This window comes from Pteronotus mesoamericanus, unplaced genomic scaffold (genome assembly GCF_021234165.1).
Source record: "Pteronotus mesoamericanus isolate MK-2021 breed Mesoamerican mustached bat unplaced genomic scaffold, CSHL_Meso_final scaffold_85, whole genome shotgun sequence".
Taxonomy (NCBI): Eukaryota; Metazoa; Chordata; class Mammalia; order Chiroptera; family Mormoopidae; genus Pteronotus; species Pteronotus mesoamericanus.
The window spans coordinates 75,182,721-75,208,493 of record NW_026555329.1 but is presented as its reverse complement, the minus strand read 5'-3'; the positions used below and the strand labels follow the sequence as shown (position 1 = coordinate 75,208,493).

The 25,773-nt window shown below is 44.4% G+C and overlaps 1 protein-coding gene across 1 annotated transcript in view; it reads right to left on the bottom strand.

Moving 5' to 3' along the window:
* Nucleotides 1-25,773, bottom strand: part of MGAM (maltase-glucoamylase) — a 64,626-nt gene that overhangs the window by 22,145 nt on the left and 16,708 nt on the right. The window contains exons 10-30 of the mRNA XM_054564580.1: nt 24,975-25,106; nt 24,709-24,825; nt 23,762-23,875; nt 22,002-22,086; nt 20,516-20,633; nt 19,109-19,280; nt 17,696-17,812; nt 16,971-17,125; nt 16,046-16,130; nt 15,211-15,267; nt 14,550-14,674; nt 11,448-11,536; nt 10,735-10,784; nt 10,146-10,313; nt 7,271-7,423; nt 6,710-6,910; nt 4,795-4,949; nt 3,361-3,529; nt 3,000-3,096; nt 1,848-1,960; nt 775-900 (exon numbers count right to left, since the gene is read on the bottom strand). Coding sequence (XP_054420555.1) covers nt 775-900; nt 1,848-1,960; nt 3,000-3,096; nt 3,361-3,529; nt 4,795-4,949; nt 6,710-6,910; nt 7,271-7,423; nt 10,146-10,313; nt 10,735-10,784; nt 11,448-11,536; nt 14,550-14,674; nt 15,211-15,267; nt 16,046-16,130; nt 16,971-17,125; nt 17,696-17,812; nt 19,109-19,280; nt 20,516-20,633; nt 22,002-22,086; nt 23,762-23,875; nt 24,709-24,825; nt 24,975-25,106 — 2,598 coding nt within the window. The remainder of the gene's footprint in view (nt 1-774; nt 901-1,847; nt 1,961-2,999; nt 3,097-3,360; nt 3,530-4,794; nt 4,950-6,709; nt 6,911-7,270; nt 7,424-10,145; nt 10,314-10,734; nt 10,785-11,447; nt 11,537-14,549; nt 14,675-15,210; nt 15,268-16,045; nt 16,131-16,970; nt 17,126-17,695; nt 17,813-19,108; nt 19,281-20,515; nt 20,634-22,001; nt 22,087-23,761; nt 23,876-24,708; nt 24,826-24,974; nt 25,107-25,773) is intronic.

The following is a 25,773-nucleotide window of genomic DNA, read 5'->3' as shown; positions in this document are numbered from 1 at the left end:
TGCTATACTTTCTTTCTACAGAAGCAATGGTAAATAATAAAAGAATAAATAGAAGGCAATTAAATACAGGGGTTGGCAAAGCAGGTTGACAGTTGTTCATATGGACAATAATACAATAATTAATAAATAATAATACAAGAATAAACTGTGCTTCACATACTCACAACTGTCAATCTACTTTTGCCAACCCTGGATGTAATAGGTTCACAGGATCAATTCTCTGATTATTGGACCCCTTCTGTCCTCAAGGGGAAGAGTTTTCTTCCACGTGTATTTCCTCCGGAAGCCAGTTCCAAGGTCCCTACATCCAACCCAGGATTCGCTCATAACGAGGGAACACTGTGCTCTGACACTGGGAAAGTGTTGGAACTGAGATTCTATCTACACACACGTGGTTTGGCTGAATTTGGGTTCATTTTTTAAACCTTAAGCAACACTACTGTTTGGGGGATCCTTTTATTCTTACGGAACCAAGGATGTTTTCGACTGAATTTTTTGAAGTCATGTAACAGGAGCAGAGCAGGATCTAGCAGAAGGAGCCCTGGAGCTGGCCCAATGTCCCCCTCCTTTAACAAATCACTGTGTCTCTATGGAGGGGTCCATGACCCCCACTTGTGTTACTGGTCTGGGCGAGGCTCCATGTGGCACTGCACGAGGGAACACTTTGTAACTTTACAGGACCCCACAGAAGTCGGACAAACAAATCCGGACACAGAGGCGGCAGGGCTTGGCTGTGAGGTGCCAGAGCGAGCACCCCACAGACTGAGAACGTACGTAGGGGACCTGGGCAGCCACCATCTCATCATACAAGCTGGCGATCTCAGCGTCATTCTGGTATCCGTAGCGGCACAGCTGAAACCCCAAGGACCAATAAGGAACCATCACTGGCCGACCAATAACCTGGAAAATAGACAGAAAATGTTCATTCCTAAAAAGGAGACTCTGGCTTGAAGTTGTACACAAAGTAATAAGAATATTTTTCAAGTGTCCTAAGTGAGACGACCAACAAATTCAAATCCAGAGAGAAAACTGAGGAGATGCACAGCCCCTGGGTTCCTTGGAGAAAGCTTCCTGCTCAACTTGACCTCCCTCCCCAGGAACTTTGGAAAATCTGACTCTACTCTGACACCTAGCAGCAGTGTAGCTTACTGGACAAGAGCACAGAATCCAGAGGCCGAATGCTCGAGGTCCAACAGCTGCTAGTGTGTGACCCTGGGCAGAAGTTAAGTAACTTCTTACGCCTCAGTTTCTTCACTTGTAAAGTGAGAATAACAAGAGCATTTGCTTCATAGTGTTTTTGTGAGGACTGACTGAGTTAATATATGTATGCAAAGTACTCTGGCACGAAGCATTGTATCAGTGACACACAGTCAATTTTATATGTGTTTGTTGCTGCTGCCAAAACAACTGTCATGACCATTATGACCACCATCAGCACCACCCGCTCCTCCACCACCACCACCTCCACCACCTCCTCCACCACCACCACCACCACCAAAAACCACCACCACATCACCACCACCAAGAACAACCGCTATACTACCATCACCATCACCACCACCAACAACCACCACACATCGCCACCATCACCGCCACCTCCATCACCACCACCGTTGCCACCTCCACAGCCACCACCAGCACCATTAACTCTGCTTCTCTGCAATGCTCTGAGAGGTTATGAATTTAATGATTATCAGGGTATATATAGTTCCTTATTTTATAATCTACCTGTCTCCCAGGAAGACCAGGGATTCAGTTATTATCTGAGAACCATACTAATTAATGTGGGTTTGGGAACACAAAATATACAGTGTCAGTACTCGGCAACCAGTTGAATTCCCTCTTACCTCAGTGTACTGCTGAGTGACAAGCTCGGGAGTCGGCCCCAGGAACACATAGAAGTCCAGAACCCCTCCTGTGGTGCGGTATGTCAGGGCGGGCAGGGGCTGGAATGTCACATCTGAAAATGTAGGAAAACACCGATCGATCTGCAAACGTTTGACGTGAGGAATTACCCCTGAAATGCAGACCTTCTTCCTCTTCTTATGCCTCCGTATTGCGAGAAAGTGTTCCATCCTCTACCCACACAGAGCTGAAGAGACTAAATGAACATCAACAGGGTCCCACCTCTGGATTTTTTTCCCTTTGGTGTTCTTTAATATCTTATTATAGGTTTTGTCATTGTGCTCTTTTAAATTAATATGCCCTTCATTTTAGAACAGTTTATGGAGTACATAAGTTACAACAATGGTACCAAGTATCCCCCAATGACACTATCTTACATAACCATTGCACGTTGTCAAAACCAGGAAACTGACAGAGATGTAATGCTGTTCACTCAGGTGTAGGCCTTACTCTGATTTCACCATTTTTCACATGCATGCTTTCCCCTCCACCTCCTGATTTTCCACCCTCTTTCCAGTGTCTTGTACAAATGTTCTTCACACCCTCACCCCCCACAGACAGCGCTCTGACCCACAGCTTCCTCACCAATTCAGTTGATATAGATAGCTCCCACTGGCTGACCCCCAGGATATTTGGGCCTTGCTTGGTTTTGCTATCCTTTCTTACATGATTTTTTTTCTTATCCTCATCTGAGGACTTTTTTTTTTCATTGCTTTCAGAGAGAGAGACAGAAACATCAACAGGTTGCCTCTCCCATGTGCCCTAACCAGCGATCAAACCTGCAACTTAGGTATGTGCCCTGACCAGGGATTGAACCCAGGACCCTTCAGTCTACAGAACAATACTCTAATCAGCGGACCCACACCAGCCAGGGCCCTTTTTACATGATTTTTTGCCAAATAAGAATTTAGTTAATTCTTATTAACGCATGTTGCTGAACTGAAACAGAAAGGTTGAATAGAATGACTTAAGTAAAAAATACTGCTCATATAATAATGATTTTGACCTCAGGGTGCAACTAGGTCAAACACATTCTAAAGTTTCTCAAGAATGACTGGTCCACAAAACAAGGGGAGGTGCTGGCATCATCTCACCCATGGCGTTGCTGTTGAGCAGAAGCACCCCGTGGGCGTTGCCGTCCTCCTCCAGCCCCAGGTAGTAGGGGTGGACGCTGTAGGAGTTCTTCTTGTACTGGGAGAGTCAGGACAAGAAGTGGTAAGAGATTAAGTCATGGTGGCTGTAAAAGAAACTTAAGCAAAAATCAACTGGTTAGATGTGTCTAATCTTCTCTGTGAAATAAATTAAATGCATAAGAAACAAGGAGCCTGAGAACTGGCCCACTTGTCTAAAAGCAGAACGTGACCGCCCATGTCGGGTCTGGGAAGATGAGCCACGAAGGACACACAGTGTGGGTGAAGAGAGGCGGAGACGCAGCTCCCAAACTTCGGCCCTTACCCCTGGGGGCTGGTCTCGGGAGAACATCCCCCACGTGTGCCAGTTCAAGTCTCTCCGATAGGCTGTGTGCTCGTTTTCTCCAAAGCCATAGATATATTGGGAAGGAAGGCGAGTGGAGATGCGGATGAACATGTCATTGAAGGTGAAGCCGAGGAGCTGAGAGTCCCAACTGCAACACAAAAGGGTATATATTTGGGAAAGAAATGGGCTGTTCTATTGGCTTCAAACAGCTGATTTTTTCAAGGACAAGGAAATTCTTGATTCCTTCCTCCTCCACCCAGAACCCAGCTAACCCCCCAAACCAAACATAAAGTCCATTTGATTAAAATAATCTTGCCCTGGCTGGTGTGGCTCAGTGGACTGAGTACCGGCCTGTGAACCAAAGGGTCACCAGTTCAATTCCCGGTCAGGGCACATGCCTGGGGTGCAGCCCAGGTCCCCAGTTGTCGGGGAGCACGCAAGAGGCAACCCACACAATGATGTTTCTCTCCCTCTCTTTCTCCTCCTTTCCCCTCTCTCTAAAAAGAAATCAATAAAATCTTTAAAAAATAAAAATTAATCTTAGATGCCTTTACTAAAAGCCCCGGACACAGCTTCATTCTTTACCTTCCTCTGTCACCGCCCTCTCAGTCCCCCTCCAGAAAGCCCAGTCTCATCACATGCTCCATCTGATTGCCTCCGCTCCGTAACGACCCCAGCTTCTACTCTTGTCCTCCTGTAGCACATCTGTTATGTAGCGTCCAGGGGGGATTTTTTCCCAAGTACCTCACAGCATGTCACTCCCCTTTTACAACTCTTCAGTGATTTCCGTTACAACATCTTATAAAGTCTTCAAGGCCACACCTGACCTGAAACCCTCCAAAACCCCAGCTTCATCTTCCATCACTTACCTCCCTGTTTACTACACTGCTCCAACCATACTGGCCGCTTCCCCCCATAATATGCCAACTTGTTCCTGTTTCATGGGCTGTGCACTCTCTAGCCCGTCTGGTTAAAGTGTTCTCCCCCACCCCTCAGATTTCCACATAGGGGCCTCTTCCTGACCCAGGTCCTAGTTTCAGTATCACCTCGTCAGACAGGCCTACTCTGACCACAGCATCCAAAGCAGTAACCTCCCATAACTGTCCTTATACATATTTTAACTTGAATTACCTTTGTTATTTACTTATTATTTTTTGTCATGAAAAGCGCAACCTTGTCATCTATAACCCCATAATACAGACAAGGCACTTCCGTAAACATTTGTTGACTGAAGCCCTAAGTACATGCAACTGCCTCTAATTATTCCCAGGGAACAAAAACTTTCTCATAAGAACAGACCCAAAGGAAATAACTTATGCATGAATCTGGAAATGGATATTGTGGTGCTTTGAGCCAGAATATGTCCGAGGACAATGTGCTGAGCAATTCCAAATCAGTCTAGAAGCCATTTACATTACGGTGCCTGTACTCTTCCGGCGAATTTCAATCCCAAATGGATTCTTCTTTATGAGGACTTCATAGAGTCGACTCTCAGGGGTGCTGGATGGAGCTGTGGGTATATTGAGAGGGACCGGAACTTCATAGCGTTTATTGTTGGGATCATAAATCTAGGGATGGAGGAAATTGATTTTAGGTGAGCAGAGTATTCTTAAAGTGTTACGTTCTTAGCAGAACCCTGATGACTTAGACAAAGAGTCTGAATGCTCTGTTTCTTGGTCTTCTTTAAACTCATGATACTTTGGATTTAAATACCATTTAAAGAGCAATGTCAGATTTAACTTTTGATTTGAGTCTGCCCTATCTCATTTTTAAAGCCTGTATCACAGTAACACATCCACTTTGACATTGGTGCTATCCTAGAAAATCAGTCTAGAATCAGTGTGGTATTTATGAATATATTACTTTATGTGTAGGTGTATGAGTCTATTTGAATACCTGCAAACTCTTCAGAACTGAAAAAAAACCTACCCCCCAAAACCATAAACTCTACTTGATTAAAAATATCAGATGTCCTGCTAAAAATGGCATCTAAGTTGAGCCACTAGGTATCTACTATATTCCTGCTTAAACTATACTAGCAACTAGGGACAACCGAACTGCCTCAGACACATTATCGTTTCTATGAAGTTCACATGCCAATGGGAGGTGGAAGAGAGGCACCCACAATACTTGAGTGGGACAGGCTACATACAGGCTATGTAGCAGTGTTGTGACATTGTGGGGAAGAAAATACTTAATGCTGTTTCAGGGAGACTGAGATGGTTTCATGGGGGAAACACGGGCGGAGCTGTGAAAGCTTTGTAGCTGTTCACTGAGCACACAAAGGAGAACAAGTCATCCCCAGTAGAGAACTGAATGCAAAGGCACCAAGCATTAAGGCAGAGGCAGAAAGAGGCAAATATTTTGGAGAGAGCTACTGTGTGATCAGGAGGTAGAGCTAGAGAGAGTTGAAGCTGGAAACCTAAGGTCATTTATTTCAAACCCAGTAAGTGCCTATCACATGCCACCAGCGCTATGGTGAAGACAGAAACATAAACGAGCTTCATCCTTACATTAGATGTATAAGAACTTGTAGTCCAGGCTGATGTTAGATAATGACAAACCTTTCAGGCAATGCCTGATGTCTTTCATTTGCTCTCTCAATGAACAGCTGAGTACTAACTCTCTACCAGGCTCTGTGTTAGGTTTCAGAAATGGAAAGATAAAAGGACAAATTCCCGTCTTTCAAAGACTCACAATTTAATAGAGAAACAGACACAAAGCAGCCCATCACTAGGTCCTTACATGTAATAAATCACAGATAAAAGCGATCATTACATTGTGGCTGTTTCGCAGATATCCCAAACTTGAGGCCCAAAACAGAACGCATGGTCCTATTTCGCCCAAGCTCAAACTCTTCCAGTGTTCCCACTCCAGCTGTTATCACCATCGTCCATACAGAGATGCAGGCTAGAAACATGGCAGTCATCTCTTATGCTTCCCTCTCATTGTCACCTACTTACAATCATCACCGGATCCGGTGGTGGTATCTCAAAGATGTCCACTCTTCCCCATCTCCTTCCTGTACCTTGTCTGGGCTCGAGCCCTCGTCTGGATTCCCTAACGGGTAACCTCCTAATTTGTCTCTCCTCTTCACTCTTATCCTGATTTTCCTTACAGTAGACACTTTTCAACGTGCCAGTTAGAGCAGGTCTCCCAATTCCATCACCAGGTTCTCATTGCTCATAGGATGATGATCTAGTATGTTGCAGCAGGGCTAACTTAGAAGAGCAACCTTATTTTAGGGTTTTGGCACCTTGACTAGCGAAAGGGGATGGAACTGAAGAGCACCTAGCCAGTACTGAATACACAGACTATAAACACACACCTTAAACTGCAGCATTTCATCCTTGTGGTAGGTCACACTCAGACGGAGGGAGTTCACGGGGGTTGACGGCAAAGCGTTGGCGTAAAGAGAAGACTTTAAGGAGATGACAGCTGTGGCTCCGTGTGAGTCATACTGAACATCACCGACAGAGTAGAGCTCATTGGTGAAATAGCAAAAAGGGACTCCAGGAGAAGTGGACGCCTGAGAAGGAAAGCCAAAGTCAGCTCAGCTTGGGGTCCCAGGCTTATCGGATATAAAGGGGCTGGAAAAGGCAATTAACAGAGAGACAAAACCAGACCATCACACCTCCCGATAACCTCTTTGGTTGAGATACAAGTTTAAATTCTTTGTCTCTGGTCAAAATATTTGCAAATTAAAAAAAAAAAAATCTCACTCCTGTCCCTAGCTATCCTTTGTATCCAGGTGAAAACTCAGGTTCCTTTGGAAGTCCTTTCTTCCTGTGGATTCTAAGTGATATCACAGGTACTGGTTCTATGCCTGTGAAATCGCAGGCTAAGAGTAGAGCCTGTGAACGTGGGGTAACACCATCAGCGCGGTTACCTCCCAGGCACAGCCACGGGCAACACAGTTTTCTTGGGAAGCACCATTCTCATCAGGATAACAGTCTATTTTTTCTGCCTCCTGGATCTTCAGGTCCCATTCCACAGTGTATGCTTCTCCCAGGGCAAGATCCAGGCCTGTGATAAGGGCAACCTATAGGAACAAGGAGGCGACAAGGAAATGGACCCTCAGGACAGAGGCTTTGAGAGACCTGAAACTTCTCTTCAGAGAGGAATAGAAATCAGACCAGACTCCACAATCCAAGCAACATACATGGAGGGTGGGGTGGGGACCCTCCCACAGCAACAGGGCAAATGTCATAGCTCTACGTGAATCTTGAATATAACATTTTAAAAAAGAACTTGGCTGAATAAAATGTTCTGTAATCGCCCCTTGCTTTCCTTCCCCGGCTCCTACCCCTCTCCCTTCTGTCGTCAGGAAGGCTCTCTTGCGCCTCCCCTCGCAGCACGGCACACGCAAGCTCAGGCGTCATCCCGAGTCGAGTCTATCTCCCTGCCCTCCGCTCCCCAAACCGGCGTCCCCCACTGTCTGGACAGATGGCAAGAACAAAGCAAAAAGAATACTGTGGCCAGGGTTCCCCTCTCAATTTTTCTGTGGAAACTTAGACAAATTATCTCAATTCTTTGGGTCCTAGCTTCTTGGATGGAAAAATTGGTGAGTTGGCAAAATAATTTCATTTCCTTCTATTTCTAACATCCCAGCCTCTTCATCTCTCCAAGCCCAAAGGCTTAAAACTTGAAAACATCTTTATATTCCACTCACTGATTCGAATGTTTATTTTTTTTATGTATTTTTCATGTTTGTCTCTTTTTTAATTAGCAATTTCCTTAGAAAAATACACATTGGTCTAGAGTTATAAAATTGCATCTTAAGGATTATCAGCCTTCTTCCAGCCTCTTCCTAGTCTAAATCCATCTTGCACCTCTCTGCACTATGCACCCCACCCTGCTCCCCAATAACACTCTCACAACAGCCTCGATTTGAGAATATGAGACCCTTTGAAAATTAGATCAGATCCCTCTCATTTTGGTGCTAAGATCTTGCAAAATCTGACCATAAGTTATGTGTTTGAATTGATCTGCTTCCAAAGGTGAATTCTACTTTACAGTAGAATTATTCTGGCTTTACAATATTCACAGACTAATCTAGGCTAAGCTCTTACTAATATAAGGCTATCCTTAGGTTGGCTCATTCTGACTGCTCAGCTTTGAATGCCCTAACCAGGCAAATGCCCTGTCTAGGAAAATAGTGCCCACCTGTGGAATACACTGTTAGTTGCCTGCCCTACATCTAAGTTCCCTTCTCACTCACTGTTTCAGTTTAGAATACGAAAGTTCCCACTTGAGAATTAAAATTTTAATTCCTGTACCGCAGCTGGACATTAACAGGTAAGTGTAAGTCCCCTGGAATCCCTCAAGTGTTTCTTTCTTAATTTAAGGGCTGCGTGCTTCCTTCCTGCACCCCTTTCCCCTCCCCTACCCCCCCCACCCCCGTACTATAACGAGGCCGCAGTGCCTGGAGTCGCGCAGGAGGCACTCCCAAACACAGAGGCAGAAAAAAGACCTCAGCCCTGAGAGCCTTGAGCTACTGAACCAATGCTAGCAGCTGATCGCTTTCTAACCTCATAGTGCGTAAGAGAAAATAAAAAATCCCAATTTGTTTAAAACACCATTTGGCTTTGAAAACAAATGAGTTTCCTGTCATTTGCAGCCAAATGACTCTCTACCTGATGCATCGTCTTGCAAAGTCTAGCTCCAGCCCTGCATTCTCCAAGGGCTTCGCTCAACTACTCCATTAAGCTATGAACCTTAAATTGGCATAATGTAAGTTAAAACTTCCTATATGTTGATTTGGGCTGCCTGTCCCCTTCCCAATAGTTTCACATGTATAAATGGTGTCTCCCCATCACCCAAACTGAAACAGAGTTCCTTTGGTCTTATGTTAATCAATTTATTTAACAAACATTTATTGAGTTTGTTTTCATATATGCGTCTATCAAATGGCTTGTACTTTGCTGTACTCATAAATAAAAATATAATAATTTACTTCTAACTTTATAACGTATGCATCCTCGATGGATGTTGTCAGGACAAAATGTCCAATGTTATTGGCATATCATTACAGTAGAAAACAATTTACTCCTTTTCTCCAAATTTGGAAGGTTCCTCAGAAACCGTGCTGACCCCGCAGCTGCCCGTCCCAGACCACACCTGTGGGAAGGCGTGGCTGGGGAGAGGATCCCTCGTAATGCTGATGTATCAGAGGAACGCATTACAGCCTCTTCAGGAGCATCAGGTCTTATCACAACTGATGAAAAATTATTTTATTGTTATCATCTAACCAAACAAGTAGCCATTAATTAGCTATACTTGTCAAAATTCTTTGACTTAAAAAAGTTCCTAAAATGTATATGTTGGAGAGAGAATCTATATATCTCAATATAGTAAAATAAGAAAAAACCACCTCACCTCAAAATTTTCATTAACGGGAACCCCACATCCTATCTTTACCTTTCTAGCACCAGCCAGCAGCTTTCAGATCTACTTTTCCTTTCCTCCTGCTTCTAACTTCTCTCTTCCTCTGTCCCAGCCAGAGAGACCAGAAGACCAAGGGACCAACAGGGGAAGAAGGGTGAAAAGGCCATTTTACCTTACCCCAGTCTCTCAGCAGCCCCCTCATTCTCTCTGGATCTGGCCCACTTCTCATTTTTTTCCCCTCTCCTAACTCTCTGACTTCCTGCCCCAGGCCTCAGAGTATGCTCTGGTCCTTCAGCACTCACGCAACCTTGGTAAGAAGGGACACCATGACCTATGAAGAATTCTTGATAAATTATCTCAACCAAATGGATTTTTACCTGTAGGTTAGAATCGTAAGTGACATTAGGAGAAACCTGACTTGGGACACCATTGTGCTTCACTCTAATGTTGGTAGGTTCCTGGGTCCCAAGGATTTTAATCTCTTTAAATGCTAAATTATTGGGGTCTTTGTAGGTTGTCTGCAAAATCTTCACATCCAAGTGGTTCTGCAAAAACAATTAAGCACAAAGGTCTAATTATAAAGCACAGATTCTCAAATCATTCAAACATTCCACCCTAGACCACATACCTAAAACTACTTTCAATGCTTATTAACTATCTCTACTAATGTGTGTGTAATCAGGACAAACTTATTTTGATACTCCCCAAGCGGAGAGAGAGAGAGAGAGACAGATTGAGAGTGAAAAAGAGAGAGATTTTTAAAAACTGCATGTAAAAAACTGACTGCTTTGACTGTCCGTTTCATTACCTCCTTTGTACTAACATGGATGATTCAATTATTGGAAGAATGTGCTCATCTAAATGCATATGAAGATAGATATGTAATCACACACGTACACAAACCCACATGAGCCTCATGGTCGGACAAAAACCCACACCTAAGATTCACAAAAATATTCCACTCACTTGGGTGACGGAAAACTCACATAAGAGGTAAACTTTATTGGCCACAGTATCTGAAAATGAGAGAAAGACCAGTCAGACCCGGGTCTGCCCACCACAGAGGGACAGATTTTACCCTGGCTGTCACTGAAGCTACATCCCGACACTGGCAAGATCATAGACAGTCTCCCAGGCCATGCCGCTGTTTTCCCTTGTCCTTTCTCCCTTAATCTTTAAAAGGTTCATTTCCAAGGACTTCCAAGGCATATACCTCAAGTGAGTCCATTTCCTAAGCTCGAGCCACAAGAGTTGTTAGTATACTGCAGACAGAAAAATGTGCAAAAAAGCAAGAGGTAGATACTTAGCTCTCTTCTTAGGACCTCATTGGAGATGATCTTGATATCATCGACATTGGTTCATTAGTATTTGGGGGAAGATGTCTATATGGAATGGCAGGGACGCTCTTGAAAACCTCTCCTTCAAGTGCTCAGTGGCAATAAAATGAGAACCTACAAATACTGTTGGCCAATGGGAGAATTCTAAGAGGTAGAAGTATGTTTTTCTTCCATCAGGGCTCCATCTACCACTACCCATGAACAGTGCTGCTAAAAACAAAGCTCTGCTCTCCAGCGACGAATGCTACTGTGCCTGATGAGACCCTCCCGCCACCCATGACCAGCAGGAGTAACTCAAAGACGCGGCTTCAGAAAAGGCGACCTTGCCAGGACAGTGCTCACCTTTCGTCTCCCCATCATCCCAGAAGAGTTCGCCTTTAGCTTCTTTGTTGTCGTCTAGGGCGATGATGAGACCAAGAGGGTTCCGTCGACTGCGGGAGAAAAGATTTATGTGAGAGACAAAGACTTACAAGGCAAAGAACTGGGTCCCGTGGCCTTGGAGTGATTCTCTCCGATTTCAAATGGGAAAGGATCCCAGCAGCAGATGGCTCTGCTTTTCTTCAGGCACAAAGGCAAAATCAACAGGTGCATCTTTCTCTAGAATCAGTAGTGTCACGGGAGATAGAAACACCCTCAAACATTGGAAATAAACACCTGTGTAGGAGGCAAGTATTTAAGCACCAGAATCACTGTGGTAGCTACAATACTGCTGCTGCTGCAACCCTAATCTAGAATACAGACTATGATATGAGAAATGCTAGACAATAATTGGTTCAGCCTAACCATTTTAGAGATGATATATGTACAGAAGAAGTATAAACTCTGGTTGGGGGTTATTATTTTTTCACTGCCAAAGAACGATTTTGACTCAGAAAGCAATAAAAATACAATAAGGTCTATCTCTATAACAGTACCTTTTCTAATCTTATTATGTATTACTAGTTTGTTTTGAGAGAAAAATAAAATATTCTAATTCTCTGCTTTCTAATCACAAGTAGAAAACACAAACACTACTCAAAAAGCCAGTGAAATAGAGGGACATAGAGAAAGAGGGCAAAGGAAGAGGATCTCAGCTGGAACCTTCCTGTGTCGGCCCAGCTCTGGTCTCCCCCCAGTTTCCTGCTCCTGCTGCAGCGCTCACGGACCTCACGGTATCTGCTGGATCCCGTCGCTGTTCAGCCTTCCACTCTGCCCTATGCAAGTCGGTTCCAATACCAACCAAATCACCTGCTTTCCTCTAATATCTACGCATGTGTTGAATAGTTTGTTGTTTTTTTTTTAAATTTGCTAGGAAGTCTAAAAGATCCAAAGACGAACAGATCACACTCCATGGATGGTCTTAAATATTGTAAGAAAGATTAAATATATTCACCAAACAATCAAAGCAAAAAAGCAAAGAGTGACAGAAAAGTTCAAATATTTATGGGAGTCCAGAAGGAACTTCTAGAACCATGGTGGACTAGATGTTCTGGAGGCCCCACCCACTCAAACACTACTTGGTCATAGATAAAATAACAACACGTGATCCCTGGGGGCAGCTAATGTGATCCCAAGCTGACAGCAGTCCTGGCTTGCAACTGAAGAGAAGGCAAATCATCTCTGGAAGAATGAGACCCACATTTGGATCCTTAAGATCACTACATCTTAAAAACAAAAACTGCTAAACACACAAAAGGGTAAGCTAGCAAGAAAGAAAGTTGGCAAAAACAAATGACTTAACTTAGACCCCACCAGGGACTTAACATAATAGAATTTTCAGGTACAAAGTACAAAATAACTATGATTGACATACATAACAATATTAAGGAGGAAAGAAAAAAAAAATCAGCTAAACAGCAAAAAGAAATGCGAAATGGAATAGGACCAGGAAGCCAGAAGTAGTAGCACTCCCTCTGCTGGAAGAGTTGGGAAGGGTTTCCTGCCGATGAAAGCTGAGTTTACCTTGAGGATTAGTAAGAACGCACCAGACAGAGAATGTTGGATCTTGAGAATATCATGCTAAGTAAAATATATATGACAGAAAAAGTCAAGTGTGATTTCACGCATATGTGAACTATAAAACTGAAAACAACAAATAAACAAACAAGACAGACAAAAACTCATAGGCACAGACAACAGTATGATGGTTACCAGAGGGGAAGGGCAATGGGAGGGGTTGTGGATGGTAAAGGAGGTCGAGTGTATGGTGATGAAAGGCGCGTTGACTGGTTGGTGGGCACACAGTACAATACACAGATCATGTATCATAGACATGTACACTTGAAACTTATATAATTTTATTAACCAGTGTCACCTCAATAAATTTAATATTTTAAAAAAGAAAATACAAGGCAAAGGATGTTGGAAAAGGTAATAAGTGCTGCAGCCCAAACACAATAAAAGAGAAGGGTGTATTTGGAGAATAGCAAGATTTTCAATATGGTGGCCTATAGGGGTACGTTAAGGTGTGACCAGAGACACTATTATTAAGTAACTTGGAACCGGATTGTGACTGGCCTTGAATGTCCTGCTAATGAAAGAGTTCGCTCTAAGCAAGGGACCAACAAGTTGAGATCTTCATTTTAGAAAGATAATTTTGGTATCAGTGTGCAAAACAGCATGAAGCTGAACACTTAGAGAAAAAGAAACCAGCTGGTATGAGATGTAGAAGTATTTTCCATCAGTGTCATAAAAAGTCTAAATTTGAAAAATTAAGGTAATAAGGAAGGTTCCAAAGAAAAGACAGTTTTCTAACCTCTGAAGAATTTCCAGTGTATTAAAAACAAATAAGCTAATACTTGTAGAGACACAGATATAAATGTCTGCCTCATCGGTACAGATGGAATTTTAGAATCAGAGAATCATAAAAGAGATACCAGTCAAATGAGGGTATCTGAAGTGCATAAGAAGTTTTTAGCCCCACTTTTCACCACAAGAAATAAATGGCTCAGATGAGAAAGGAAAGGGAAATAGAGATGACAGGGAATGTAAAGGGGCCCTCCCCCCGCCCCCCGCCCCTGCACAGTCCCTGGAAATGACAGTTGAGTGAGTCTGGCCAGGGCAGGGAAGGTGATCAACAGACTCAATTTGCCTAGAATCGAGAGATTTCCCAAGTCATGAGACATTCAGTAACCAATTTAAGTTGGTCCTGGGAAAACCGGAGATGTGGACCACCCTACAGTTAGTGTGTTTTAAGGACAAATTCAGGGGGTCAGGAAAAGCAGGGTTTCAAAGTCCATCTGGATGCAGCTCTAAATCTCAGCTTCCTCAGAAGAGGCCCAGGGGTGGAGGTTAATGACCGATCACATGTACACACACACACACACACACACACACACACACCAGGGCGTCTTTCCCCCGCCCTCCACGGGATGCGGCAGCACCCTCTGTGTGCAGAGCAGAAGGGGGCAGAAAGGACCAGCCCTGTCAGCCTCCCCGTAAGGGAAACTCCCAGCCACGCTGTACCTGGCCACAGTGGTTGTGGCTGGCTGTTGGGTGGGGAAGATGTAGCCTCCTCTAAGGTGAAGTCCAATTTTGTCTCCAGGAAGTTCCATTTCCACTTTCTGCTTCCTCCATCTCACTCGGGCGCCCTGGAGCGTGAAGACAAATCGAACACGTTGGCATGGCAAGGACATTCACCTTCACCTCCCGTCCATCCACGTGCTGAGTTACCTACGGCCCCCTGCTCTGCCACCCTGCTGAATCACAGTCTAGTCACACACTCCAACACGAGAAGGGCGAAAAATCAGGAACAACAGGTTCCATCACCGGTTCATCAGTTGGGTTTGGGGGAACATGTGTGCCATGCTGAGGCCATTGGACGTATGTTATATGAACCGATAGTTCCAACTCATGACCAAGCTCACGTTGTCCATTGGCCCCTCCAGTATTGGCCCATGAGACATTCTAGTTGAGCCTTTATCTTATTGATGAACAAAGCCCATGAGAGTATGTTCGTCGGGTTTCATCATGACTGATGTTAAATGACTTAGGCTCCCTCCATCGACTCAGCTGAAGTTACAGAAAACACTACAGAAACACTCAGTTCGTGGGTAGATGCTTCTCTCCTGTCTGCAAGGTTGCAGCCGTGGCCTTGAAGAGGTTAAGAACAGTCAGTGCTACTTACAGTCTCATAATCATACCAGACGGCATCAGGCATATAGGCCACCACTTTCTCTGCTCCCTGAAATTAAAACAAAATCGTGTTCCCCATGGTCCAGCCACTGAAAGGGATAAAGGCATTCCTGGCATTCTTCACCACGTACTGAGAGGACATAAACGAACTTCCTGGGCCTTGTTATTAAATCATGTCTTTCTCCCAATAGGAATAATAGAGGCAATAACTCAGCAACAACAACAACAACAACAAAAAAAAAAAAAAAAAAAACCCTAAATGGAACCACATTAGGAATAATCATATTATTGAAACACGTTGTGGTAAAAATTCCAGCTTTACATTGCTTATCTCTTTCATACTTCACAACAGGGCCCAGCAATAGGGATTTTTGTTATATTACCTTCCGGTTGAGGAGTTAGTATGGCAACTTGTACCAGATCACATTAGTACTAATTAGTAGCTCGGGCCACAGTCACACCCTGATTGGCCTGACCTTAGGGTGATGCTGGGTCCCTGCTCTATTCTGCCTCTACATCACGGAGCAAGTAATCATCTGCTCTGAGAATCTGACGACGCATGGGGTCATTCCTAAACCCGGAGTCGCCAGTGCATGCTTCTACACTGGTTGGGAACTTGGTCAAGAAAAAAACCTTCTAGAGAAAAAAAAAAAAACATGTAAGTATCAGATATCCAACTTCCCCAACCCCCAGCATGCTGTTTTCAAGGCTGACTCAGCCACAAACATCAGACACGGGTTTGGAATAAAAAGAAGAGAAATGTAACAAGAAGAGGGGAATGGGGTCAGAAGCAGAGGCCACCGGTGTGTCTCTCTGGGGTCACTTGCCTCGTCCAGAACTGGAGTGATGAGGAGGCCAGGCCCCCACAGAAACTGCTGGTGCACATCCCAAGTGCTGTTGTCTCCATAGAACCTGGAGTTTGGAGAGACACCCTCTCAGGTTTGGGCCAACACTTCCTGGAAGCTCTGGGGCAAACCCCCCACGTTATTCTATGACACCTGTTCAACTCCCACCTCCCCGCTCCTGTGGAGAGGCCCGCCCGCCCCGCCCCAGGCACCCTTCTGGTCTTCCCCCAGGGTGGACAGAAGTTCCTCTTCCAGTCTCTATGCTAGACAGGTTCAAGGCTGACTTCTATCTGCCATATCTCCCTTTTTAAAATGTAAAGTGGCTAATACAATTTAAAAGTTCAGCTGACTGTCAAGAAGGAACTGAATCTGATCACCAAAAATAGCAGATAATTTACATTTTACTCTTTTAGGTTATCTTCCTTTTAACAGGGAATTCCAGGAGACGGCAAAAAGTTACCCATAACGGTGAATATATAATAGAGCAGGTATGTGCCCGAGGGTTGAAAATGTCAGACACACAAAGACATGACTGTATTTTGACAAGGAAAGCCTCTGAAGCCCCAGAGCCTGAACACAGCGCCTTACAAAAGAGACCCAGTTCAAGCTATCAAATCCTTTAAATGAAAATTAAAGAAACTAAGGATAAAAGAACTAAAATGACTTGTCTCAGATAAAGAGTTAGTTGTTAAAAGAACAAAGGAAAGACCCCAGTTCCATGACTTTCGGTCTAGTTTAGAGAACAGACTGTGATACTTAAAATACCCCTAGAATAATACCTGGACGACAAGTGCCTTGCAAATACCAAATGGGTTTGAATCGCTTCAATTTTCACTCTTCTATGTGATGATACAGTCAGAGTCCCCCAGCTGCACTAATGGAAGTCCTCCGGGTTAGGGGAACTTACTCATGCAGAAGGGGCCTGGCCACCGTGTCCCCCCGGCTGTGCGCGCGATAGAAGAGGGTGTAGAGGTAGGGCAGTAGGGTATAGCGGATGCTGAGGTAGTGCCTGGAGGAGTTCAGCAGCAGAGAGTCAGCGCCGAAGGAAGCAGGATCCTGGGCCTGGGAGGGAAGCAGAGGCTGCAGCTGAGATCTGGCGATGAGCAGCAGAAGGGCCTGGAGAATTCCAGGCCCCATTCCTCACAACCGAGAGTCTCCGTCCTGGAAGACCAGGGGCCTAGGCTGCAAACCTGGCCTCTGACTAGTACAGTTGAGCAAAGGGAGATCATTCCGCCAGGGAAGCGGCCATCCTGAGCCTTGCACCTCAGCCCCTTCGCGCTCTCTTTATGGGCGCCTCTCAGAGGACTTAGGGGTGCCCCATAAATCACTCTGAAGCATTTCATCATTTGATTCTCATTGCAAAATGCGCAATGTGGGTAAAGTGTACAGCAGTTGGATGAACCCCGCCCCCCCCCAAGACTTGCCAGTTCCTTGACTGCAACAGCAGAAACAGCAGCAGCTGTGGCACAGGGCATTTGGAGGGTGTGTCTGAGGTCGTGGCTGCTTGCCAACAGCGGCACAAAGTAGCCTGAGTGAAGCACCCGGGAGCAGGACGGCTCAACATACCCCCCAGAGGCCAACAGGTCCGGCGTAGGCCAAGTTTATTTTGATTCTGTCTCCTGGGGGACTTACCTTGAAGCCTTGGCCGTTGTGATTCCTGGAAAATGGGTAGAATGCTCCCAGCTGCACCCACCGCCTGCAGAGCTCCTCGGGGGCGTCCAGCGCAAAGCCACATATGTCAGCACCCACCTGGAAGGACACACGGACAGCTCAGGAGCACGGCCCCCAAGTTTCCTACCGAGCTCCCAGGTGCGCTCGTGAACTTCTGACTGAGAAGGCTAATGCGGTGTGATCGAACTAGGGTACAACCTGTGCCCACCCTTGACTGCCAGGGGCGGGGCTCGGAGTAACTCCTGTGCCTCAGCTTCCTCACTTGGTTTAAGTAGGCACTAATTAGCTGCAGAGGGTTTTACTAAATGAAATAATATAAGTAAAATACTTGACACGCAATAGCTTTTTGATGGATATTTACCAGAAGTAGCGCTACTATTATTATTCTGACCACACCGCTATCAGAATTAACTTCCCCGAGCCTAAATCTGATGCTGTCACTCGCCCATTCAAAAACGTCCAGGGCCTCCTCGCAGCTGATCCTATTCGCTCCTCAAAACCTGGCCCCAGCCGCCCTTTCGGCATCACTTCCCATCCCAGTTCCACACACCGACCCTCACAGACCCACCAGCGTCTCCCCTGTACTGCTTTTGCTCATATTTATTTCTCAATATTAAAATGGCCTCCCCCGACAAGTCAGGTAAAATATACCCACTTTTCAAGGTTCAGCTCAAGTGCTATTGTTCCTATGGAGGTCCCGTCGGCTCCCTCCCCGGACCCGCTTTGTTCCTTGTGATCTTAGCAGAGCTAGTAAGTCCCTTTCTCAGGATCTTCCCTACCAGTCCGCACTGTAGCTCCTGGCACCCTTACACAGTCTGTCACCGTTGTTTGTTTATATACGCGGCTCCTCTTACTAATTCGTAAACTCTTTGGGGAAAGAGAAGGTGTTTCTGTTACGATATTTATGGTTTTCTCCTCCCTCACCATGCATACCTAATTCAGTACACATAGTAGGAGCTCAATAAATACATATGTTGAATTTAACTAAAAGATGAGAAAGCCACTGTTAGGGTGCTGGTAATGTTATGTTTCCTCATCTGGGTGCTCTGAATACATGGATGTATTCCGCTTGTGAGATTCACCAACTGTATACGTAAGGATATGTACACTTTTTTGCATGTACGTTATATTTTAATAGAGAGAAATATTCCAATGATATCACTTCAGGGTTGAACTTCCTATCTTTTTAAGACAACACAAAAAAGAATGTCATGGTATCAGCGCCACACTGATGTAGGTGAAACACATTCTCTCAAGACAAGAAACCCCTGGGCCCCAGAGGGCAGGAGAGGGGAGCCTTGTGACTTGAAAGCCCGCTAGACGGCGGCTTTCTGGGAACCGAGGTTCATAGGAGAGCTTGGGATGTGGACTCACCATTGGGATACCAAAAAGGTTGAACTCGAGCATGCCAGGGATGGACCATCGAAGGTCATTCCAGGTGGCCGCGTTGTCTCCCAGCCAATGGGCTGCAAACTTGCCAGATCCCGCAAAGGTGGAACGGGTTAGAATGAAGCTTCTCTTATCAGGGAACACTGTCTTGACTGCTCTGGAGAGGGGGAGAGAGACCGAGGAGTCCATGTGCAACTTCCATGCATCTCAGCCCACCAACGTTCACCAGGGACCTCAGAAGTCAACACCCCACCGCCCCTTCTCGCTCTCTGCCAGGGGGGTCGGCGTTGCTGTTGGGGGCAGGCTGCTCCGTTAAGTGTATTTATGTTTTGTTTTATTCTAAGGTTTTTTAATGTCCATCGATTAACTCCATAATTTCCAAGACTTTCCAAAACAGACTTGAAAAGGCTAGTAACTAGAGGTACACAATGTTTAAGGAACAAAAGTGAAATTTAAATTTACATAGCTGTATATACACAGTGAGGCAAAAGTAGGTTTACAGTTGTGCGTACACAAAATGCGGCTTATTCTTGAATTATTAGTGACTAATCATTGCATTATTTTCCATACAAACAACTGTAAACCTACTTTTGCCCCACCCTGTGCACTGGTCTTTCACCTGGTGTGACTTTAGACATACACGGAAATGAACTTAGGAATCCCCTCTTGGAACTTAAATTCTTTCTGAGTAGAAACACTTTGGTCACAATTTTGTGATAAGACATTTTTAAATCATGTATTTATGTGAACATTTCTAAGTAAATATAAATATATATTATCTATATTTTTAAGAAGTCTATTATATGCTTAAAGTATTTGCTTTGTAATTTTTTTCAACAGCTCTCACGAAGGCTGCAGTTACACCATGACCTCGCTAATGAATGAGCGTGGTCCCGGTCTGGCCGCCTCTTGCCACAGGTGCAGTAAGCACAGTGAATTCTCAACACCTTCTCCTCACTATAGAATTTGAGTCCGCACACAAAGGCAGACACGGCACCGTAGAAGGATGCTGAGCCGGCCTCTCAAACCCGGAAGCACGTGAAGTCGGAATTACTTAACCCTCCATCCTCCAGTAGGTAGTGTGGCCAAGAGGAAAATACATGGGCCTAGGACTCTGGCAGAAACACACTTAAATTAGTTGTTTGACTTTTGTCGAGTTACTTCTCTTTCTTTTTCCCAACCTTCCATTCATTTGTTTATTCATTCAATCTTCCATTTCATACATGCTGTAAATATTTTTTGGATTCTTTCTTCCCATTGTGCTCGGTAGTTTCTTCATTCATTCAGTAATAATAACCATACTCATCTTATGAAGTTCTTACAAGGAACACCTCACACCTAGCAAGATCAGGAATACGCCATGTATTAAGTCCATGGCAACAGTGGCCTTACTCTGCTGTGGCAATGGCCATGGAGTAGCCATACAGATTGTGGACATCGTAGTGCTTGCCCCAGTGCTGCACCGCATCCATGCAGAGGCTCTTGCAGAAGAGGTACCCGTCCAGGACTCCTGGGACGGAAGAGGGATCAGAGAGTCAGCACCTAAGACGCATACCCCTGCTCCTGGACTGTCTCAGAATCTGACTCGGTGCTCCCTGGGCAAGCAGTTACCAGGGCCACCCTGCAAATGACCACAAGGCCTCCTCACTGTCAGAGAGCTCTAGGTTTGGGGCAGTTTCTCTGATGTGTAAAGAAATTGTGCCGGCCCATCACATTCTCCCACCTGGGTGCCCGTGTGATTAAAGGCAGGCATTTGGAAGAAAGAGGATCCAGGTAGACCTGCTATTCAATCTGAATTCTTCAAACTGAGCTAAGTTAAAAGGTTCAGAGAAATAAATATTGGATGAAAGTATAAATTAATTTCTCATCCCTTCTCTCCATTGAGCCGATATTATAAAAGATGATTGCCCAATCTATCTTTCACACACGGGATCTTTTCTGCTCCGATTGCACCACTCTGGTTCAGAACCAAATGACCTTTGGATCTTAACTATTGCAAAAGTTTCTTAATGGCTTGCTGACTCCTGACCTATTGATTTTTCTAATCCAAACTGCATATTAGTGCCAGATTAATACTTCCAAAACCATTTGTGTATCATGTTTCCCTTTTATTAAAACACAAATAGATTCTCTAACAAGAAGAAAAAAGTGTGAGCTGCTTAGCCTCCCTTCCTTCAACACTTCATTCTGACCCATGTGCTCCAATTTCCTATTTTCCCACCAGATTGAAAGTCATCATAAAATGCTATAATTCTAGCAGCTCATTCTTTTCTTAATCAAGATACAATGGGCCTGAGAGCCTCTAGCCTTCTCCCGACTACATAACTGCTGTGATTTCAGGGCCACGACCTGGAAGATAGTGCTGTTCCAAGTGCAATCAGAGCTCATTTGCATCATATCCACTGACTTTGAATTTGACCCCCTCAGCCATGGGTTCTGGCTTCCTTTCATTCTATAGTTCAGGTCTGTTCTTTACACTCTTAGTATCATTAGACTTGACCCTTGTCTAAAGCCCAAGCCTGATTATCTGAACTTTCTCTGATAAATCCTGACCTGGAGAGAGAGGGGACTCTAGAGCAACACAGATTAACTACTCATCAGTGGATTCTGCACCCATCTTCTCTGGAACTTCCCCTGAGAACAGCTCAGATATAGGTAGAAGGAATAGCTTGCCCCCTTTTGAATTGATACCTCATTTAGGAAAGCATGGAGTGTTCTGATTTTCTTAGTTTTCTTCATGTATTACCCACATTCATTCTCTTTTCCATACGTGCTCTTATGTACAAGCTCCCTTGCTGAGCTGTTCATATGTATCCTTATGAATTTAAAGTACCAAATGTGCATTGCCACTTTAATCATACTCGCCACCAAAACTTACTGGGAGTGAATGGGGGATAATTTAGGTTGCTTGTTGAACATCCTGAAACTGAACCATCAACGAAGTTGGAGACCTCATTCATATCCTACAAAGCCAAGAGCAAAAGTTATTAATAAAAAATAACATATCAATTTATGTTGTACTAATGGTGTCTTTTTTGAGGAATCAGAAAAAATGATCCCAGATGCCTTTTAAGAGGTTCTTATGTACACGTACACAGAAAGAAATAGAAATTCCTATCTTCTCTATACATTGAAGATTTCATGGAAACGGTTCTTAAAAATCCCTTCAAAATTGTAGATGTCTGTAATCACTGAAAATGAAAAATTTCCCAACATATTGCGTGAAAAAAGATTTCAATTTATATGATTCAATATACATCAACTTATACATTCTCTGTATATCCAAATATAGGTATGAATACACATACACAAACACACACACACAATATATATAAACATATACATAAGCAGAGAGCATGAGAGAGCAAGCATGTGCCAATGGTTGTACAAGTGTCCAGAAGGTACACAGAAAAATATGTCTTTGGTTGACACTATTTTAGAGGATTTTGCTTTCATCTTTTTAGCTCTCTGTATTGTTTGAATTTTCAACATTTCTCTTATAAAAAGAAAAAAAGTTCAACTCAAGAGCTCCTCAGTTTTGCTAAACATCTGTCGTTTTGCTTTTGTTTCCATTTGACAGCATATGAGATACTTGTCCTTACTACAGTCACAGCTTTGTCAAGCACCTGGATACTCTGGCTCTGATCAAGTCCAATATCTCCAAATGAGAGGGCCTTGAATGGATAATTGAACAATGTGTGTACTTGTGACAATGCAAGGAGTATATGACCTATGAGTATTTCTATTTCATCTCATTCATTTGTAGAAGGAGAGCTAAGCTGGGGGAAAAAACTGACTACTCCCAGTTCTAACAATCTGATTTTCATTCTAAGCTACATGTTTTGGTATGATTTATCTGAACAGAAAGACAGGCAATTTGAACATGAAGAAGTTAAAAATCATGACCACAGAATACACAACTTTAACGCAGATAATGAAGGCACTGAGATTGTTAAAGATTTTGCTTGCCTCGGTTCAGTCGTCAATTCAAACGGAGGCTGCAGCACAAAGTCAAGAGAAGGCCGAGGTACAGAGGGACAGCAAGGGAAGAGGCAGGGAAGATCATCACGAACAAGGACGTGTGTCATTAGAGACCAAGGCTAAGCTCACCCACACGCTCATGTTCCCCATTACTAAGCGTGGGTGAGAAAGTTAGACGATGGAGAAGGCTGACACCCGAGACCAGCAGAAAGACAAACAACTGGGTTCTAGAGCACGTTAAGCCTGAAATGTGGCTGGAGCCAAAATGACAAAACTAAAGCTGTCCTATTTTAGACACATCATGAGAAGGCAGGGTCCTTTAGAAAAGACTAGAATGCTGGGGAAAACAGAAGGCAGCAGGAAAAGGGGAAACCACATAGGAGATGGACTGACTCCTTAAAAAAACCCAACAGTCATGAGTGTGCAGGGGCTGAGCAGGGCTGCTGAGGACAGGACATGTGGTCATCAGTCATTCACAGGGTCTCCAGGGTTCAGAGCCAAATCAACCACACGTAACACACACAAACTAAGGAATGCTTTATCATTGCCATACTTGCTTTCCTCTCCTTCATTTCCACCTATGCTCCGTGACTCAATGATATAGATCTACACAGTTTGAATACCAGTCACCTAATAATCAAAACATTAACAACTCACAATCCAGATTCCATCAAACTCCAGTATATTATGGAAAAGATCAAACTCCTTTGCCCACCAAGCAGCACACTTGGGGTTGGTGTAATCAGGAAACACAGTCTTTCCAGGCCAGACCTGTAGAAGAAGAAAGAAAAACAATCGGAGTAAATAAAATGAACACAGAGTAAAAGAGAGGACTTTGAAAACAATTCCTAACATGATCCTGGCAACAGAGGTGCCTGGGCAGTTAGGAATGTGAAGCACTTCGAATACTTAAAAGAAGTGTCAGGAGGAGTCACACTGTCATTTGAGGAAAAACATTTTAAAAAATCGGTTACGTCCTTGCTAATCTTCAACTCTGTTCACCCTCTCCTCCCACTTTCTCTACTCCCAATTGTAGGAGTGATCAATGAGGGAGAGAGAACTGCATCAACTCCAGCCAGTCCACTGCAGATCGTGGGCTCTGACGCTCAGCTACTCTCCTCTCTTCCGTGCCCAGCCACTGCCCCTCAGACACCGTGTGCCTGGGTCTGCGGTGGACTAGAAACGAACCAGCAGACAACACCTTCATGGAGAACAAGGACAAGGGAAAGTTTGAGGAAGCAGTAGTCGAACTTGTCAAATACTACGGAGACATCAGGTAAGAAACGGAATGAAAGAGTTCTGTTGGATTTGCCAGGTAGGAGCAGTGTCCGTAGAGAGACGGGGGAAGAAAGCAGACTGCAATCAGCTGATGGGCGAGTCGGGGTGAGGATGTTCCGTGCAGGGGCGACTGTGTAAAGGGACTGTGAAGGGGACGTAGGAGCTAGCAAGGGCGCCTGGTAAATATCTGGGAGTGAAAGGACAGGGAAAGTTTAGCCCCAGGATACATAAGGCACTGGAAAATGTGAAACAGAGTAATCACTCGCACACACGCGCGCGCACACGCACAGCCCCTCTGTCAGGCCTCCGTTTCCCCATTAAGTTACCTCCCCGATGAGTGGAGTCGCTCCATCTGAAGCATTGACCCATATCTTCATGTCTGAGCCCCTGTCGTATGGGCCATAGGGATTGCTGAAGGAAGAGTTGTTGGAGATAGCTGGATCCTAAGAAGGGGGAAAATACAATGAAGGACCAAGCTTTAAGCTAAGGCACTATAAGGAGATTGGGAATTAGGGACCAAGGAAATGGAGCTGGGTGCAGTGACAAGGAGGAGCAAGTCCCCAGGTTGGGGGGAAATGAGGACGGCACATACCACAATGATGACCAGTTTCTGTCCGTTGTTGTGCAGCTCCTTAGCATACTCAGAGAAGCCTTTAAAATTCACTGAGTTATAAGTAAAGTCCTTCCTCCCATCCATATAATCAATATCAGCATGCTGAACGTCCTGAAAGAATACACCAGGCGCACAATTTAGGGCCCAAGAATTTTCCTGGTATATGAGTCGGTCCAATTATTATTGTTACTATTCAAGGTGCACACCAACTCCGTGCTGGGCTCTAAACAGGGTCTTAATCAGTCCCTGGCATCTAAGGGCTCCTTGTTCCTGTGGTACTTTCAAATCAAAGGACTCATTATTTCCCGAGAACCTGGCCCCACCCCTGAATCAAGTTAACTGCATCATCCTACCTTGTTGCTTGGCCATTGGCATTAAAAACCAATCTAACAAACAAACCACAACAATCACAACAAGTCACAAAGGCTATCAAAAACATAACCATTCCCCTAATTCTACCCCATCCACAGGAAAAAGGGGGAAAGGGTCTCTTTTCCCTCATTTTACCACCCTGCATTCGGTTGTGCAGCTTCTCTACGTCAAATCTTCTTTGGGGATTATCCTTTCCTAATTGCATGAAAATAGAGGAGCCCAGAATGAAACTGATTCTTGCTCTAGGGCCTGTGTACCTGCCTCCAAGGAGCTGGGCTGGGAGGGGAGAGGGTTATTCCTGAGACTATTGCGTTTTCCTCTTTGTATCACTTGTAAAAAACCTCACTCTGCATTATACAATACACACATGCAAATTTAACCATTTAAACATAAGCATATTTTATTA